Source organism: Mercenaria mercenaria, chromosome 14, assembly GCF_021730395.1.
Source record: "Mercenaria mercenaria strain notata chromosome 14, MADL_Memer_1, whole genome shotgun sequence".
Classification (NCBI taxonomy): domain Eukaryota; kingdom Metazoa; phylum Mollusca; class Bivalvia; order Venerida; family Veneridae; genus Mercenaria; species Mercenaria mercenaria.
This window is the reverse complement of record NC_069374.1, coordinates 37,075,425-37,094,330: the sequence shown is the minus strand read 5'-3', so window position 1 is coordinate 37,094,330 and position 18,906 is coordinate 37,075,425. Positions and strand designations below refer to the sequence as shown.

Here is an 18,906-nt window from a genome sequence, read left to right as displayed (position 1 = left end):
GTGCAAAAATGTATTAAACATATTCTTACAATTCACTACATGTTCTAAATTATTACATTTAGTGTAACCTGTTTATGCAAACACCCTTGGGACAGGAAAAAACATTTTTGAGGGGTTTCAGTTTATAGGGGTTATTTTCAATAAAAGCAGCTTGAACAGAACAAAGACATTTTTCAGTTTAAAGGAATGTCCACAAGGCATGTACATGTGCATTTGTAATGTTCTTTCAGCTGTGACATTTTTGGAGTACTGGAAGAGGAAGAATGCCAGTCTAGCACATCACTGGGACGTCTCTGACTATGAGGAAGAGGAGGTAATACTTTTTGTCTTGTATATACAATCTAGTACAGGCAGATAGTACAGGATCCATCATCCTGTGTCTGTTGTCAACTATTTACTTTAATATTTTCTCTGAAACAACTGGTCAGAATTACACCAAACTAGGTCTGTAGTATTCTTGCAAGGTTCCCTCTCAAATTTGCGAAAATTGACAGCATCAGTTCAAGCACAACAGTATTTTTTCATCGAGCTAAAGCAAATGTTTGCAGAATGTGTATCTCTATAAAATCTAGGTCTTCTTAGATAACCAGCCAGAACAGGTATCTCCAGAGTTACGGCCCTTGAATTTATCAAAATTTTGAAAATTGACAAGGGTCCCCTCATTTAGGACTGTTTGATCCAGCTTTTCTGTAACAGGGTTTTTCTTTAAATGTAAGCCTATACCAGTGATATTATACATCATTGTAAAGAACTCTTTGAGTGTGGTTTTATATTAAAAATATAAACTTTTATTAACCTTTATTTTGTTAAGTGATAAAGTTTAGGGTACTAGAGGAACAAAAACTTATATTACCTACTAGGGATCTTCATTTGCTAAGCAGTAACTTTGTTTAATACGATTTTTAGCTTATAAACATTATATTAGCCATGCCATAAGAAAACCAACATAGTGGGTTTGCGACCAGCATGGATCCAGACCAGCCTGCGCATCCGTGCAGTCTGGTCAGGATCCATACTGTTCGCTTTTAAAGCCTATTGGAATTGGAGAAACTTAGCGAACAGCATGGATCCTGACCAGACTGCGCGGATGCGCAGGCTGGTTTGGATCCATGCTAGTCACAAACCCACTATGTTGGTTTTCTCATAGCGCGGCTCATACCGTAGATACCCATGTATAATGCGCATTTTTTTTACCCTCGGGACCACCCCCGAATCGTGGGTGCGCATAATACACAGGTATAGACAATTTTCCAACTTCAAAACAAGTTTGTTACCGATGTTTGCCATTTTGGTAAAGGGAAACTACTCCCCACGCTTACTGTCTCCGCTAAAATCTAAGATTGCCGTTACGTTCCGTAAAAGATCGAATTGTTTATTTTTCTTTCAAACAAAATTAATTTCATATAAATTTAAAAGTATTTTGACGAAAGAAATGTTTACAAATCACAAAAATTATGATACTAATTAAAGATCGAGAATTATCTTTAGTCGAGATCAAACTGTGAACAACATAATTGACACGAGGTGACACGTTAATTGCCGGTAATTACTGGCTTTATTATCGTGACAAAAAGACTATCACACCTTTTGTTATCAGTTTGAATTGAGAAGCTCATGTCATTTTGAAAGATACCATTCCGAAATATTGAATCAGCTGCTATTTATTTATTCAAAATAGTGAATTAAAAAAGGTAAAACAACAAATATAACAATAATTTACTGGTTTTATTGTCGAGAAAACAAAAATTGATAGTACCGTGAGACCGATGCTGCTCTCCGCCGCGGAGATAAAATTTATTACCGGTGTCGATGTAAACTCTACTTTCGTTTTCCATCCACCTCAGAATTGACCAAAAATTTTTATTTATTTTTTTTCCCAGGATTTTGGACTAAGATCGGGGGTGTGCATTATACACGGGTGCGCATTATACATGGGTATCTATGGTATTTGATATCCCTTTCATTAAATAATTTACAGGAAAGGCCAAGGCCAGAATATGCAGCCAAGGCTCCAACATATGAAGAAAATCCCATCACACGTGTAAAGGAGCCATACTTCCCTCCTCGTAAAAGATTACCCAGAATCCTCTCTGGTATTGCTGTGATTATTATCATGGTAAGTGTGAAATTTTGTGATTTTTAGCTCACTTGAGCATCATAGAAAAACACTGTAAACAACCTAAGGCCACAGTTTCTATCTGACCTTTATGGAAATTTATTACTGTAACAATGTTTTCATGACATGTAGGTCAAGTTTGAAATTGTATTATTTAAGATTAAAAACTAGGTCATTTTGTCAAATAATCATTTATAGCATTGAAGTGGCAACATTTTCTACCAATTCCTTACGAAACTGCAGTCTGGGAATTGTTTTCTTTTTGAAAACTACGTCATGTTTGAAGAGGTAAGAAATAAGACAGGTGATGGTTGCAAGGCCTTCATGGCACCATTGTTAAAATTTGAGATGTTTTAGATTGTAAGTAATGCCTAAACAGAAGCTAATATCTATAGAGCTGAAATAAAACTTAAGTATTTCTATCCAGAGTTCATTCCTTAAATTGATTAATTTATTCATGGTGAACTCATTTTGCCATTGTGAAATACAATTATATATATATATATCAAACTTGTACTGCTATATGCTCTAAAGTGGTTTAAATAATCAAGGGTCAAGGTCACAGTAACGTTGAAATAAAAATGGTTTCCACACAATTACTATAGACCACCTTTTGCATACAGTCACCAAATTTCATAGGATGATTGTCTGTGGTCATTAGATGACCCCTAATGCTTTGGGGTCAGTAGGTTAAAGATGAAGGTCATAATGACCGTAAGACTGCAAACTGTTTCTGCTCAGCTGGCAGTGCATTATATTGGCAAATCTTGTTGATAACAGCATCAAGAAACTTTCATCTTTGGGTTTACTTTTGACTAAACTAGATATGATATCAGTTATCTCTAAAAGTTATTTTCACATTTTCAGATGACGCTGGTAATAATATTCATCATTGCTGTGATTATGTACCGTGTACTGGTGAGCATCCCCTTGTTTCAAAACCCAACAACGCGGCCCCGTGCCCAGATCATTGCCAGCATGTCAGCGGCAGTTGTGAACCTGATCCTCATTATGGCCCTGGGAAGAGTATATGAAAAACTTGCTCTTAGAATGACCCAGTGGGGTAAGTTACACAGGTTGGATACCACTATTTTGTAGGTCCTCATTATATCCCTGTGACTGCACTTTGATATAATAAACTTTTCCATGTTTAAGTCTTGTTTTGTGATTTTAGTAAATGTACTATATAAATATAGTGAAACTTAAAAGTATAATCATTAAAACTGTTCTGTCTTATCGAAGCGTTCGATAGAATTTATGCTTGCATGTAAAAGTGACAAGAGACATGCGCAAAATAGACATATCAGTCCACGGTCAAATCACTCTTAAATGTTTTACAATATTTGTTGATGAGTTATGTATTTTTATATGCTCATTTTGTAAATAAGGAACTATTTTGTGATGGCCTGTGCATCTGTCTGTCCATCTGCCAGTCATAATTATTGTCTTGAGCATAACTTTATAACCATTTTGGGTTTTATGTCTCCCCCAGAGGTGGGGAAGACATATTGTTTTTGCCTTTGTTGTCTGTCCATCCGTCTGTCTGTCCATCCACATTAAGCTAATCAGGCTTTCACAGGTCAAACTGCTGGCTGGATTTTGACAAAACGTATCAGGAGTGATCCCCTATCTATGGAAAATCTTCACTCACATAAAGACTGAATGTATGTAACAGTATATGTAGCTAAATGACTAATGCATCAATACGTACACTTTGTTCATCTTTGTAATTTGCTGTTTTGATATTTCATGATAAATTGTAAGTAGAAGGTTTCATCATAGATGTGTTGGTCAGGATATTATATCATATATTTCTAATGTTCTTACGTTTCAGAGATGCACAGAACACAGACAGAGTTTGAAGATCAGCTGACATTTAAAGTTTTTGTCTTCCAGTTTGTGAATTTCTACTCATCCATTATATACATTGCATTTTTCAAGGGAAGGTAGGTTGTATATTAAAGTGTTTTGACTGAAAAAAAAATCTCCATAAGCACTAGTCTTACCTTGGCATTCTGTCACAAATTCCTCGAACAAATGTTTTGACTATCTGCAGTCGCCTTGACTTGGCATTCTGTCACGAATTCCTGGAACAAAAATTTTGACTATTAAAAAGTCCCCATCTACACTAGCCTTGACTTAAAATTCTATCACAAATTCTTCAAACAAAAATTTATGGCTTTCATTTACAGCACAACTTGTTTTCAGAGACCACCTAAAAGAAGTCACTAAACACAATTAGTCTTTTAATGCAAAATAATCTGTTTTTTAACAACACAAGAACCAAAATTGTCTTTTAATGCAAATGATCTCTTCATAATTCTTGGCTCTCCATCAAGTTTTGCTGTACTTATGTGGAACATGTTTGTCCAGGATTGAGAGCAGTTTAACTGATTATCTCATTTGACTGAAAATCTGTTGTGAAATTGTTGATAAATGCAAGAAAATAAACATTTATTTACTGTTTGCATAAAATCTTGAAATAGGATATTATCTCCTTTTTCAGATTTACAGGTTATCCTGGGCATTATACTAAATTTTTTGGATTGCGAAGTGAGGAAGTAAGTATGCTACAATTTTATGTTAAATGTAAAGATACATGCCTTATTTGTGCTGCTGTAATGGTCAGTGTTAACTAATTTTACTTTGGATAGTTGTTAAGGCAGTCTGAAAGTAACTGATTTCACTTCATGCAAACCTTATAGACTACTGTTGTTATACAAGGTGCTGAAACTCTGACCCCACCATTGTACATATGCAGCAACATCCAAGTGATCCAAGTCAATATTTTATAGTTAATACACATTATTCGATATCTCATTGTAACAGTGGTAGATGCAGTGATTGCAGTTTATACACACTGTCTCATCTTTCAGTGTAACAATGGTGGGTGCCAGGTAGAACTGGCCCAACAATTAGCTGTTATCATGGTTCCAGTTTATACATACTGTCTTATCTTTCAGTTTAACAATGGTAGGTGCCAGAGGGAATTGGCCCAACAATTAGCTATTATCATGATTACAGTTTATACACACTGTCTTATCTTACAGTGTAACAATGGTGGATACCTAGTAACTTATGTAACTTATGCACACTGACTTATCTTTCAGTCTTACAATGGTGGATGACTTGTAGAACTGACCCGTATTATTTATTGTATTTTATACACCGTCTCTTCAGTGTAACAATGTGGTCCAGTAAGCAATTAGCTGTTAATTTGATTGTTTTATACACCTAGTCTCCCAGTGTACAATGGTGGACCTAGTGGAACAGGCCCAACAATTAGCTGTTATCATGATTGTAATTTATACACACAGTCCTACCTTTCTGCGTAACAATGGTGGTGCCAGGTTGAACAGGCCCAACAATTACCTGTTATCATGATTGTAGTAACAATGGTAGATGCCTTGTAGAGCTGGCCCAACAATTAGGTGTTATCATGATTGCAGTTTATAATCAGTGTCTTATCTTTCAGTGTAACAATGGTGGATGCCTAGTAGAACTGGCCCAACAATTAGCGGTTATCATGATTGCAATTTAAACATATTATCCCATATTTCAGTGTAACAATGGTGGATGCCTAGTAGAACTGGCCCAACAATTAGCGGTTATCATGATTGCAATTTAAACATATTATCCCATATTTCAGTGTAACAATGGTGGATGCCTAGTAGAACTGGCCCAACAATTAGCTGTTATCATGATTGGTAAACAGATGATTAATAATGCACAGGAAGTCATTTTACCGTAAGTATTTATGAACTGTATTATGCTGAAACATTCTATATCTGAGCTGGCAAATGGTAGCATCACTAAATCTACAATATTTAAATCTTTCAACCTGAATAGTTTTCATTATGGTGATATTTCGAGGGCTCAGAGCCAAACTAGTCTATCTGCTTCTATTTCTGTATACACTTTAACTAGTTTCGCTCTGAGCCCTCAATTTAGTAAAATGACAGTGTTTAGATACCGGGAATTGTCGAGTGGGTCTTCAAGATGAATGTCATTTTATGACCGAAACCATTAGATTGATTAAAAATTAGTGCAATTTTCACAGCATGTTCGTGCTGTCCTCTTCTGTTTTAAAAAATTTGTGTGAGAACTACTCATATAATTCAGTTAGTGAAATACAGTGTTACTTGTTATCATTTCCCCTCTAATTACCAGCTTTAAAATATTTGTCCCAGGTTTTCAAACATTTTGTAGAATAATATTAATTTTTGCACCCTACATTGATAAAGCAAATATGCATCATATGTTCAATGCATATTGTTATACACTGGTATGTGTAAAAGCATAGATGTTTGCATTTTTATTCACCTGAATGGACGTATTATGTTATAACGCCAGTGTCTGTCTGTCCACCCATCCATCCATCCATCCATCCGTTAGCAATTTCGTGTCTGCTCTGTAACTCTTGAACCCCTTGAAGGATTTTAAAGAAACTTGACACAAATGTTTATATCGAGACGACGTGCAGAGCACATGTTCTGGATGCATTGCTTCGAGGTCAAGGTCACACTAGTGGTCAAAAGACATATGACATTGTTTCTTGTCCGCTCTGTAACTCTTTAACTGCTTGAAGGATTTTAAAGGAAGTTGGCACAAATGGTCACCACATCAAGATGACATGCAGAGCGTATGTTTTGAATCGCTCGCTTCAAGGTCAAAGTTACACTTAGGGGTCAGAGGTCATATCTAAACCCTATGAAAGATTTTTAAGTAACTTGACACAAATGTTAACTACATTGGCATGATATGCAGAGTGCATGTTCTTGATGGCTGACTTCAAGGTCAAGGTCACACTTAGGGGTCAAAGTCGTAAGACTTTGTTTCATGTCCGCTTTGTAACTCTTCATCTGCGTGAAGGATTTTAAAGAAACTTTGGCACAAATGTTCAGTACATTGAGACGACTTGCAGAGGGAATGTTTCGTATGGATCGCTTCAAGGTCAAGGTCACACTTAAGGGTCAGAGGTCATACCGTCAGGTATATATTGCTCCGCATTGCAGTGCTGTTGTTGTATATCCTATGTCAAAATCACCAGTTGGACAATAAACAGCCTGTACCAGTAACCTGTCAAGTAAGCAATATAGGTATATTATGGCCTAGCTGTTGTTGATTTTTTCCAAGTCTTAAATTATTTAAAAGTATCATGAATATGTGACCCATGGCTGTTAATGCTTAGGAGATGGCAGTGCCAGCTTATTTAAGATAATATCAACTTCTTGTTGCTTAAAAGTGTGTTTTTAAAACCTGGATTTATATATTTTCAGAAAATTGAAAGCGTTTTGGCACAGAATGAGGATAAAGACAGATAGAAGTCGTATCAAGGCAAGATGGGAGGAGGATTTTGAACTTATACCTAATGAAGGATTGTTTGAGGAATACCTTGAAATGGGTAAAAATACATTTCTTATACGTGTATTTAAGCTAAGCAGGCGGGTCCATTTCAGAAAGAAGATAGCAAGTGTCACTATTGGCATTACTAATGACAGACGTGCACTTAGGTAGAACCACTGGCCTTCCATAAGCTAGTGAATGACTTCTTATATGGTTGGGAATCCTTAGTGGTGTGGAGCAAGTGGAGGACCTGAAAGATTCAGCTATTAAGGTCCCCTCAGCTTTCAAGTACACATGTAATGAATAATGGGAATTCCTTATTTTTGAAGTGTTGATTTTATAGGTAATGTCTTTTTATGTTTGAAGAGTAAGGGAAAATAGAAATACATTTTAACAGTATCCTCTCATGAATCAGTTAGTGGGTGTTATTAAAGTTAATGTAGCATATTTTCAAAGTCTGCTATTGACTTTCTTCAAATTTTGGGACTTTTAAGGGGCCATTTGAGCTAAAAATAGAATTATCTATGAATTACATTTTCCTTTAGCTGTTTTGCAGATCTTCATTTCACTTGGTCTTTAGCATCCTTGTAAGTTTCTGTCTCAGATTTATCCAGTTATGGCACTGGACTTGTTTTATGTTTTTCGTATTAAAGACTTTTGCTACCATTCTTAATTCAGTGTGTCGTGTAGTCAAGGGTCAGGTGAGCAGCTTTTAGCCACTATGACTTTCTTGTTTTTTCTACTCAGGTATATTCTGAGCAGATATGTATTCGTATATACTTTGTATTTCAGTGCTACAGTTTGGATTTATTACAATATTTGTGGCTGCGTTTCCTCTAGCCCCTCTGTTTGCACTGTTGAACAATTGGCTAGAGATCCGTATAGATGCCCAGAAGTTTGTGTGTGAAACACGGCGGCCTGTGGCTGACAGGGCTCAAGATATTGGTGTCTGGTTCACTATAATGGATGCTTTGGCCCATATGGCAGTTATCAGCAATGTAAGTCCTAGCTGCTGCTGTCACTTTGTACATACATGTACTTTTTGTCTTAAATCAGAAGAACTTTTCAAAATGTTGTCTCATATTTTCATAACTTTTCCTATAAGTAGATGACCCTTATAGTGTCTTTTAGCAAAGATATTCATTTTGTATGCTGACGTCATTTCTTTGTTGCATAAATTGTATATGTATGTCCACAGAAGTAAACATGTTTTGACATGAATGTGTTGTTTTTTATGCCCCCGAAGGGAGGCATATTAGTTTTCAACTGTCCGTCCGTTAGTTAGTTTGTTTGTTCATTTGTCACAACATTATCTTTTTGCATGAAGACACTTTACTTGTGAACGACTGCACCCAGGACCTTCAGACTTCACATACTGGTAGTACTTATTGAGCACACGACCCCTACTGACTTTGGGGTCACCAGGTCAAAGGTCAAAGTCACCAGGTGAAAGGTCAAGGTGCTGTGGGGGCATTTGTCACCATTTGTGACAGCTCTAGTTTAATTTACATAATCATATATTTTCATAAGCCATTTATGAAGACCTTATGCATATACCAAATCTATATGAACAGAGGATTTTGAGAAGCATCAAGACTCGTATTTAAACATTGTTGTTAGATAGTTACTGTTCTATAAAAGGATATGCCCATGTCCATTCTGTCTCTATCCATTAAACATCTGCTGAGGACATAGGAATAGTCTGTCAGGCTAAATGAATGAATGTTAGTAAGGGCTCAGAAAGAAAAAAAAACCCGAGTTTAAAATGAGAATTATAAATTAGGTTAGAGTATGCATTATGGGGAGACATGCACAGTCTGGCAGATGGTCTGACTGCACTAGTGCTGGACTAGTTGTAACACTGTGGGTGGGGTAGCAGTATCTATCTGTTATTTATGCCCATACACCAAAAACATTTTTAAAAAAATTATTAAATGATTTTCATGGATTTTGTTGTTCCGTCAACCAACGACATTAAATTCAAATGAACAGTTTAAACAGCAATTCATTCTGTCTTCAAAAGAAGAAATACACAAATTCATATTTCCAAGAAATAACCTATTTTGGTCCAAATCATGAAACTTTGTGCCCATGAAATGAAATGATTTAGCTGGTTCCATCACACTTTCTGGATAGAACTAAGTATATATGACATGCAGGTTTTCGTTGCTTGCTGGGATATTAGTCATGGAGATTAACCCTTTGTTAATTTGTACCTATTGTCTGGTATTTTAGAGGTAACTCTGTCATGTCAAGTGAATATATTTCTAGTTTACCATAGTTTTCATTCTGATTAGACACTTCTGTTTTATATTTTCAGGCATTTTTGATTGCATTTACATCCGAGTTTCTACCGAGGTTGTTATATCAATACCAGTATGACTGGAACCTAAATGGATACACAAACTTTACTCTTGCTGTTTCTCCTAATGGCACACTCAATGAAACTTGCAGGTAAACTATCTCTTGATTATAAGAAGGTATTAAATGCCTTGGCTACTACTTTCTATGTAAAAACAACAATTTATAACATAGCATTTCGAACCTTGCCTTGAAGGTCTGCCTTTAGGCAATAAAAAATACGAAAAAATTTGGGGTTGACCATAATGCAATGAAATCATGGTCATGTAACTGAGACACGTGATGAAAACGATAATTTTGCATAGGTAGACATCAGGAAATTCCTACTTTCACTTTCATTTTACCAAACAGCTTCGACTAACTTTTGAGGCATATATAACTTTACTTAAAATCATCCACAGACATTCCTCTTTACAAACAAGCACCAATAAAGCTTATATCTGGCATGAAAATGGCCTTAACTAGGTGGGAGAAATTGCACTATATGTTGATACGGACTACATTTGAGTACACCATGGAGGCATATCCTGATAATTACTACCTTCATGCCTTACATTTGAGAAACACTTTATAATCATACAGCCATGCAAATTTCTTAAAGTTATACTATCCCCAAATTTCATGTCAGTTACTACATATAATTTATGTTAACATAGAAATGACATGTATAATATTATTGTGTTTTAATAGTACCCTGCATCAGGTTTGAAATGGTACACACTTTATATATGTATAATTGCTAAACACACTATAATTGTGTATTACCACTGAAAAAAAAAAGAAGTTTTTTTAACAGTAGACTATTACTGTGTAACATTTAATTATGACTATAGCTTGTCATATGCAATTAATTTATATCTTTAGTTTTAGTTAAAAACACCTGATGAGGACTTCCTGCATTTAAAGTAAATGCTGTGAAATCATTAACATTTGTGGGGGACTAATTTTCATTGTATCATAGCTAGGTGATTTTTCTTAATAAATTTGGTGCAGGTAATTCGTATACACTGAGTACAGAGTGCGGTAACTAAAAGTGTGCAGGTATTTAATACCCGCACGCTAGTTACCGCACTGTTGGATAAGAAAGTATGCCAGCGTGTCTGGAACAGTAGACAGTGAAGTGTATTTTATTGATTTTCTGCTCTAGCATTGGTTTATTTTACCTGGGCTTTACACATTTGTAAAGCAAGGATTTTAAGTACTCACTGAACTGCTGTATATGGCAATGTGGAACGCCTACAACTACCATATATGGATGGCTGTGATACAAAACAGAAAGAACATTAATACTCTCAGGTAAACGATTTATACTTGGGTGGGGGGGCTATGCCCCCTCATACAAATCGTTTACCCTCGAGTTTCAGTGCTCTTTCTATTTCTTGATTTCGTGGTTGAGTTAATCGATGAAATTTAATCCCAAGGAACAAGTAAAATTTTCATTAATTTTATGTTCAAAAGTTGAAATCCATGAATTCATATCCCCACGAAATTGCTGTTTTGACCAAAGCCACGAAATTTTATGCCCAAGAAATTAAATGATTTTACAGTATCTAAAGATGAAATATTTTAGTGAAAGGTTATTGTAGGATATTATTCCACGTCCCCTTACCAGTATAGGTTTCACGTGAACATTCAGTTAAAACCATACTTGTGATTGTATGGTTTCAGGTACCTTGCATTTAGAGATGATACTGGACAATATTCAATGTTCTTCTGGCATTTACTGGCAATACGTCTGGCTTTTGTTATTATTTTTGAGGTAAGTTTATTTATGGTGTATCATTTTGTTTAAATGTTTGTTATTATATTTACATTCTTCCTATTTGTTCCATTGAAAATTATGATGTTCATTTTGTGTCATCCACAAAATGAAAAGTACTGAAATTAACTTGATACTACTAAGTGATAGTGGGGCTGCTGCATGTTGTCAGAATGTATGACATCACAGTTTTGTCTGGTGAACTGGATGATTGAGAAACTGATGTTAAATAAAACAGAATATGCAAAAAAAAACAAAAAACGCTTTAACAAATGAAAAGGAAATATAATGTAAATACAGGAAATGGTTTTTAGCTCACCTTAGCAATGCTCTGGTGAATTATTGTGATCGCTTGATGTCTGGCGCATGTCTGTCAACATTCAGCTTGTGTATGCAATAGAGGCTGTATTTTTCAATTGGTTTTCATGAAATTTGGTCAGAATGATTGCCTTGATGAATTTAGGTCAAGTTCGAATATGGGTCATCTAGGATCAAAAACTAGGTCAAATTAAAAAAAAACATTGTGTATGCAATAGGGACTGCATTATACACAGGATCTTCATGAAATTTGATCAGAATGTTTGTTTGGAGAAATCTAGGTCAAGTTCGAATACAAGTTATCTTGGGTCAAAGACTCGGTCACCTGGTCAAATCAAAGAAAAACCTTGTGTATGCAATAGGGGCTGCATTTTACACTGGATGTTCATAAAATTTAGTCAGAATGGTTGCCTTGATGAAATCTAGGTCAAGTTCGAATATGGGTAATCTGGGGTCAAAAACTTGGTCGCCAGGTCAAATCAAAGAAAACCTTTTGTATGCAATAGGGACTGCATTTTACACTGGATCTTCATGAAATTTATCACAATGCTGTGGATGAAATCTAGGTCAAGTTTGAATATGGGTCATCTGGAGTCTAAAACTAGGTCACCCATTCAAATCAAAGAAAAACCTTGTGTATGCAATAGGGGCTGCATTTTACACTGGATATTCATAAAATTTAGTCAGAATGGTTGCCTTGATGAAATCTAGGTCAAGTTTGAATATGGGTAATCTGGATCCAAAAACTGCGTCACTAGGTCAAAACAGATGCCCACTCGGCTTTATAGAAAATATACAGAGATTTTGTTAAGGAAGGTCATTATATTGTTGATTTGATGAGAGCTATTTCTGGAAACAAAAGTGAGGGGCAAGTGTTGAAACAAAAACTGGAATTTACCAATTAATGTGTATTTTTTTTTATTTTGCAGCATTTTGTGTTTGGTGTGTGTCGGTTGATAGACATTTTAGTTCCAGATGTTCCTGAGTCATTGTCACTAAAGATAAAACGGGAACATTACCTTGCAAAACAAGCTCTTGCAGACACAGATACAATAATGAAGGTAAGAATCAAGCTTTTCACTGACCTTGGTTATTCTGTTTTCAGTACTGTTTTTGCAAATACGGTTTCTCTTTTACCACTCTCTTGATGCTTTTGTGTTTATACAATGATACAGATCTTATTTCTGCTTTTGTTTTGAAAAAATTCTCATTACATCTAATTGGACTATTTGCTTATTTTCTTCTTCTACTGTTTGTAATGTATTACAGATAATCAGATTTGTTTATTAGCTTTTTCGCTTTTTTTCTGTTTTTCATTTTGTTTTGTATAATGCATTTTATTTTTTATGAAAAGAATAAGTTTGTGCTGTTACTGGGAAAAGTAATGACCATTTTAGTATATAGCTGAAATACTATTAAAAGTGGCTTCGAATAAATAAATAATAAAAAAACAGGACATACTAGTAGTATAGGTACAGCATTTTTGGTGTCCCATTGTGTCAATCACAGCATATTTATTAAATTGTGTAAAGTTGAAACAACAAAACCAGAATGGTGGAAAGTCAAATTAGCAATGGCAAAAAGTCGAAATTGAGTTGTTGAAAAATTGAAACAACAATGATGAAAAGTCGAAACAAGACTTTGGACTTTTTACCATCATATTTCAAACATTTCACCATCATTGCTTTATTGTTTGGGCTTTAATTAACATGGTAAATGTGCCATGATGGCCCCAACCAGACACCATAATTGTTTGAATTCAGAACCACAGGAAAAAAATGAACAAAGTACTTATCTGAAATACTGTTGAGAAATGGCTTTGAATAAAACAAAACAAGGCAAACTAGTGTAGTATATGTACATCTTGGAACAAGATTATATTTGGATATGATTTATATGACATTACATTAGGTTATTCATGATGAATGGACCGACTATGACAGTGATACCAGTGAGGAGAATGAAGTGAGTTACAACACATGGTTACAGATAGGAAGGGCTATACCGCTTATAATACAATAAAAATGCAATACCACATGGGTCAGAGACTATAGATGTGGCTTTGAAGACCAGTCTCAAATCTCTAGCACCTGATTGGTTAAGTCTGAGCTCTGTTTTTGAAATTGACCAATGGCAAGGCTGTATTCTGAGACTGGTCTCAAAACTCAAGTATAATCTCTGACCCTAGGCTTCAGTCTGTCAATCTTTCACAGTATTTTCTTTTGAAAATTTCCTCCATTATTTATCAGTAAAAAAAATCAGTTTCCATTTTACTATATCTATTATGAAACAGTTGGTTCTGACATTAAAATAAGATTTTGTTCTTGTGAAGACTTTGTATTATAGATTCAAGGGCAACATACTCTGAACCATGTACAAGTTTTGTTACTCTTCAGTTTTGGCTTCTGTGCAATTGTTATTTCAACAATTCCAAAAACTTTATTATTACATGAACCCTTCTTTGCTATAGTCTTTATTCAGAACTATATTTTGCTAGCCTAAAGTTAAAATTGGAAGAAAAAAAATATGAAAAATGTACTTCTGTTATCATGTCCTTTGGATCTCTAGCTATAATTTCAACCATTGACTGGCAATCCATTTAGTGTTATGAGGTTATTCAATAGTGTAGAGTGCAAAACTGAATTCTATTGGACAAGACTTTAGTACACAGCAGGGATAATCCATTCCTTGGGAGAAGCAAATGCCAAGTCCAAACAATTGTTGCAATCTCAAATTTAAAAAAAAAAAAAAAAAAAAAAAAAAAAAAAACTGTTCATCAAATTTTAAACAGAAACTATGGTCATTGGTTAGAAAATTTTCTAAATAAAAAATAGAGTGATGACACATACATTTTCATTCCAGAATAAGAAAGTTATTTCACTTTCTTGTGCTGTCTGTATGTTAAAATGCTTCATACAAGGGAAGTAATTCTGAATAACTCTATTGGAAGAGTTGTCCTGTCCAGTATGAAAATATGGATTTTTTTGGACTGTATGTTTCAGATTTTGCTGCATATACTTGAAAAAACAACAACAAAAAACCCACTGAATTTAGTTTAAGTCACACAGCACAATACTGGTTACTCATTATTAGGATGAAGTTCAAGTCTATCTGACCTATTATTTTCAGGGTTTGTCTGTGTGACGATGTCAGCATTGTTGTTTATTTTACATTCTAATGTAATTTCTATGTAATGAAGTGAAAATATTGACAGCTGAGCCAGAGCAGTTACAAGATTCATCATTTCTTAAACATTCCATGTTAATATTAGGAAAAAAGTTGAATAATTCTTACAGATATTTATAATAATTATTCTTTTACATTTTAATACCCTGAAATGCAAATTCTTATATTGTAGGTATTTATATACTTATTTATATTACTTGATATATATTTTTGAAAAGAAGTCCTATAATTTATACCAGTAATTCTTATTCTTTTCTATTCAAGTGTAGGTCAGTAACAGTGATGGTTTTTAAAAAGAAAATCACACTGTTTGAAACAATGAAAGTTACAAATACAATCGGTTGTATTTTTCAAGAAACCACTGAAAAAAAACATGAAATTTTGTTTCATACTTCAGAAAAAATTGTTACTTTTTTTTCTGTTAGAAATCGCCTTGTTTCTGATCTTGGCCTTGTGAACTATTTGAAAACAGTACCCTTTGCTTCCTTAAATGGTAATGTTTGAGAAATGATGAAATTACGATACGATCGTTTAATCATACTACTGTTATGAGTTGAATGCTTTACTAACGTTTGAAGTGTTTGTACCCACGGTTATATATAACAGAACAATGATCTTACTTACCTAGGTTTACTTGCTAGTACATTATATCCAATGTATACAATCTGCTGCCTGGAAAGGAATTACTAATCTGGATTTCTTATATGGAAATTATCCCTTACCCTGCTAAATTTCTATAATGAACTTGTCCATCTTTCAATTTGGACATTACCATTAACTGTTAAAAGGGGTGCATACCAAAAATGGTATACTGACTGAATGGTGAACAGTGCAGATTACGATCAGACTACACAATGTGTAGGCTGATCGTGATCTACACTGGTTGCAAAGTCGGAATGAATCGTGTTTAGCATGATACGGGCTAACCAGAATATCAACGATGAACACAAATTCTTCCTTTTTTTTACATTTTGTCAAAATTTTATTTGGTAATGCTGTTTGAATTACAGATATTTTTGTTAAATCAATTAATATGAGAATTTGTTGCGAAGAATTAATTTTGTTACAATTGTTATAAATAACATAATGAGTTATGTTCCTTGTAATTCCGAATGTCTCTGCTTTGATGGGACAACCCTTGTACATGTATATTATAAAATTTTTACACTAGAGCATGCTTATTCAAATTAGTATGAAATTTCTACATGCCTAGATGTTTCAGAGATTTGAATTGCTCTTGTTTGGGGAACACACACTCGATAATTATATTACATATACAATGGAACATAGCTGACTTAACCCTTATCATGCTGGATACGACTGATTCTGCCTTTGCGGCCAGTGTAGGTCAAGATCTGCACTGTTTACCATTCAGTCAGTATCTTTTTGGTAAGCATACCTTCAAACAGTTATTGGTACTGTCCAAATTGAACAAGTTCATTATAGAAATTTAGCAGGGTAAGGCTCAAAGCTCAAGATAACATGAGCATTTTTTTCACCCTCTTGCGTGATCAGTGTTTTTGCTGTATATATCACAATTGTTTAAGGTTTTATACTCACATGCTGCACACTTTTAATGCCAAGCATTAAACATTTTGGACTTACAAATATGCTCACAAAAAGTTTTTCCTCAATTTTTCTTCACATATTTTATGATACTGTCTTTAAAGGAAACACTTTATTTGAAAAAAAGAGAATATTCTATACAGAAAAAGAGAAACAAGTTTTAGTATTTCAAACTGTATGCTTTCCTTTAGAAAAAAAGCCATTACTACAGAATATCTTCAGCTTGCTTTGGATGTTTTTCCTTATAGATAGAATGCAGGGAACACATAATAACTGCCTATCCCTTGGGAAAAGTACTCACAGTAATTGTCAGTTTGATATATAAAATATGGATTGTCTGTTAAACTGTGTTATTAATGTATAGAATACTTGACTCTCTTCCTCTGTATAGGATTAATTGACTTGAATTAGTTAGAAAGCTTATTTCTTGTACAGATTATATTACAACTACTTCCTGCTAAGTATTTGATAAAAATGCGCATATGTGGCACATATATAAATTTTATATAATATTAGCATATATTTTGCTTCTGCTTCCACTTTACGCTTTATATCGCTTGTAACTTAGGGCCTGGATGCCTCGCAGAATAAAACAGCAACAAACATCATCAATGATGATAACAATGATGATGATGATGATGATGATGATGATTTACTGGATGTGAGTTAATTGATGTTGTGTTGATATTTCAGGATATTGTAAATATGTTGTGTTGACTTGAAGCTATATAGATGCAGTGAGAGTCAGTCAGTGCAACACGGTTGTAGTTTAATGGATTTACCACACTTACTTTTTTGTTTTCTAATTTGCTGTAAAAGACATATTCCTGAGAGGGTGCTATGAAAAATGGTCACCTCGGGAAATATGAATATCAATTTAGGCGTCCTTTCTTACTTACTTACTTTATTATGCTGAAAACATATATAGAGTCTTAACATGTATTAGAAAGATCAACATGATTGGTTTAATATTTAATTGAAATAAGAAGTAAGATGTAGAATATTAACACAAATACAGACATGTATGTGGAGTCTTTAGTGTTAAGTAAAGACTGGGGAGAGATCATCCGCAATCTAAAACTTGGCATTTTTGTTGTAAGACCAATATTCAGTTAGCTGTTGTCTGTCATCAGATAAACACTTAACAAGCATTTGCCTAGTCAGATTTGCATACCATATTCTACAAATATATGTCAAAGAAGAAAAAATCTGAAGGCTTTCTTTTGAGCACTACATTCTTGCAGTAATATATGAATTTTGGCAGTCATTTATAAGCCACAGTATGACTCTTTTGCAAAAAAAGGTCTGATATACTTCTAATTCTGAGAGTTACCTCTGATTCTATATATGAAAGTACAATAAGGTTGTGAATTGCCAACAAAACACATTTTAAAGCCTTACGTTGTTACTTTAGTATTCTGCAGAAGTTAGCAAAACTGTAGTTTAGAGATATAATATGCAGTTTGCCTGCATCTGTATATCTTACACCAATGTATAAATGCACCCCCCCCCCCCCAAACAATAAATGTAATAAATATCCCCCTTTCCTGCAGTCATAAGTTTATTTCAACCTTATTTTGGTAAATTCAGTAATTACGTTTCATTAAGTTTGATTAATAGCTATTATTACAGTAATATTGTAATTTTAAGTACCGGTACTATGTTTTTTTGTGATTACTTTTTATGTTCATAATTTTCATTTGGGTGAGTATTGTATTGTAATACTTTCGTGTTTGTTATCATGTCATAGTTTTCCTTGACAACAGACCATTTGGTGTTACTAACTTAACTAAATGGAAAATTTATTTGAGGGACAGTCATTAAGTTCCAGGATAAATTATCTGTAGGGTAAAATGTGAGAGCAAATTGCAGAACATACTTCTTGAATAGAAAGTTGGCAGTAAGACAGGTAGGTCTTAATTGCCAAGCAAGTAAACAAAATGCTTTAAATGCCAAAAAGTAAACAGTAAAGATCAATTGGTATTAAAGTTTGTTGATAAAAGATCATTCTTTCTTCTCCATTTTTAGCTCATCTGATATTTTAAAAAAAAATGATGAGTTATTGTCATCACTTGTTCCGCATCAGCGTTGCCTGGTTAAGTTTTATGTTTAGGTCAGCTTTTCTCCTAAATTATCAAAGCTTTTGCTTTGAAACTTGCAACACTTGTTCACCATCATAAGCAGACTCTATACAGCAAGAAACATAACTCCATCCTGCTTTTTGCAAGAATTATGGCCCCTTTTGGACTTAGAA

The 18,906-nt window shown here is 34.3% G+C and overlaps 1 protein-coding gene across 1 annotated transcript in view; it reads left to right on the top strand.

Annotated features, from left to right (window-relative positions):
- LOC123527280 (anoctamin-7-like) overlaps positions 1 to 18,906 on the top strand; it is a 95,334-nt gene that overhangs the window by 66,392 nt on the left and 10,036 nt on the right. The window contains exons 11-21 of the mRNA XM_053523271.1: positions 231 to 313; positions 1,979 to 2,116; positions 2,984 to 3,179; positions 3,951 to 4,062; positions 4,623 to 4,677; positions 5,766 to 5,863; positions 7,396 to 7,520; positions 8,255 to 8,460; positions 9,783 to 9,916; positions 11,492 to 11,582; positions 12,830 to 12,961. Of these exons, the coding sequence (XP_053379246.1) occupies positions 231 to 313; positions 1,979 to 2,116; positions 2,984 to 3,179; positions 3,951 to 4,062; positions 4,623 to 4,677; positions 5,766 to 5,863; positions 7,396 to 7,520; positions 8,255 to 8,460; positions 9,783 to 9,916; positions 11,492 to 11,582; positions 12,830 to 12,961 (1,370 nt within the window). The remainder of the gene's footprint in view (positions 1 to 230; positions 314 to 1,978; positions 2,117 to 2,983; positions 3,180 to 3,950; positions 4,063 to 4,622; positions 4,678 to 5,765; positions 5,864 to 7,395; positions 7,521 to 8,254; positions 8,461 to 9,782; positions 9,917 to 11,491; positions 11,583 to 12,829; positions 12,962 to 18,906) is intronic.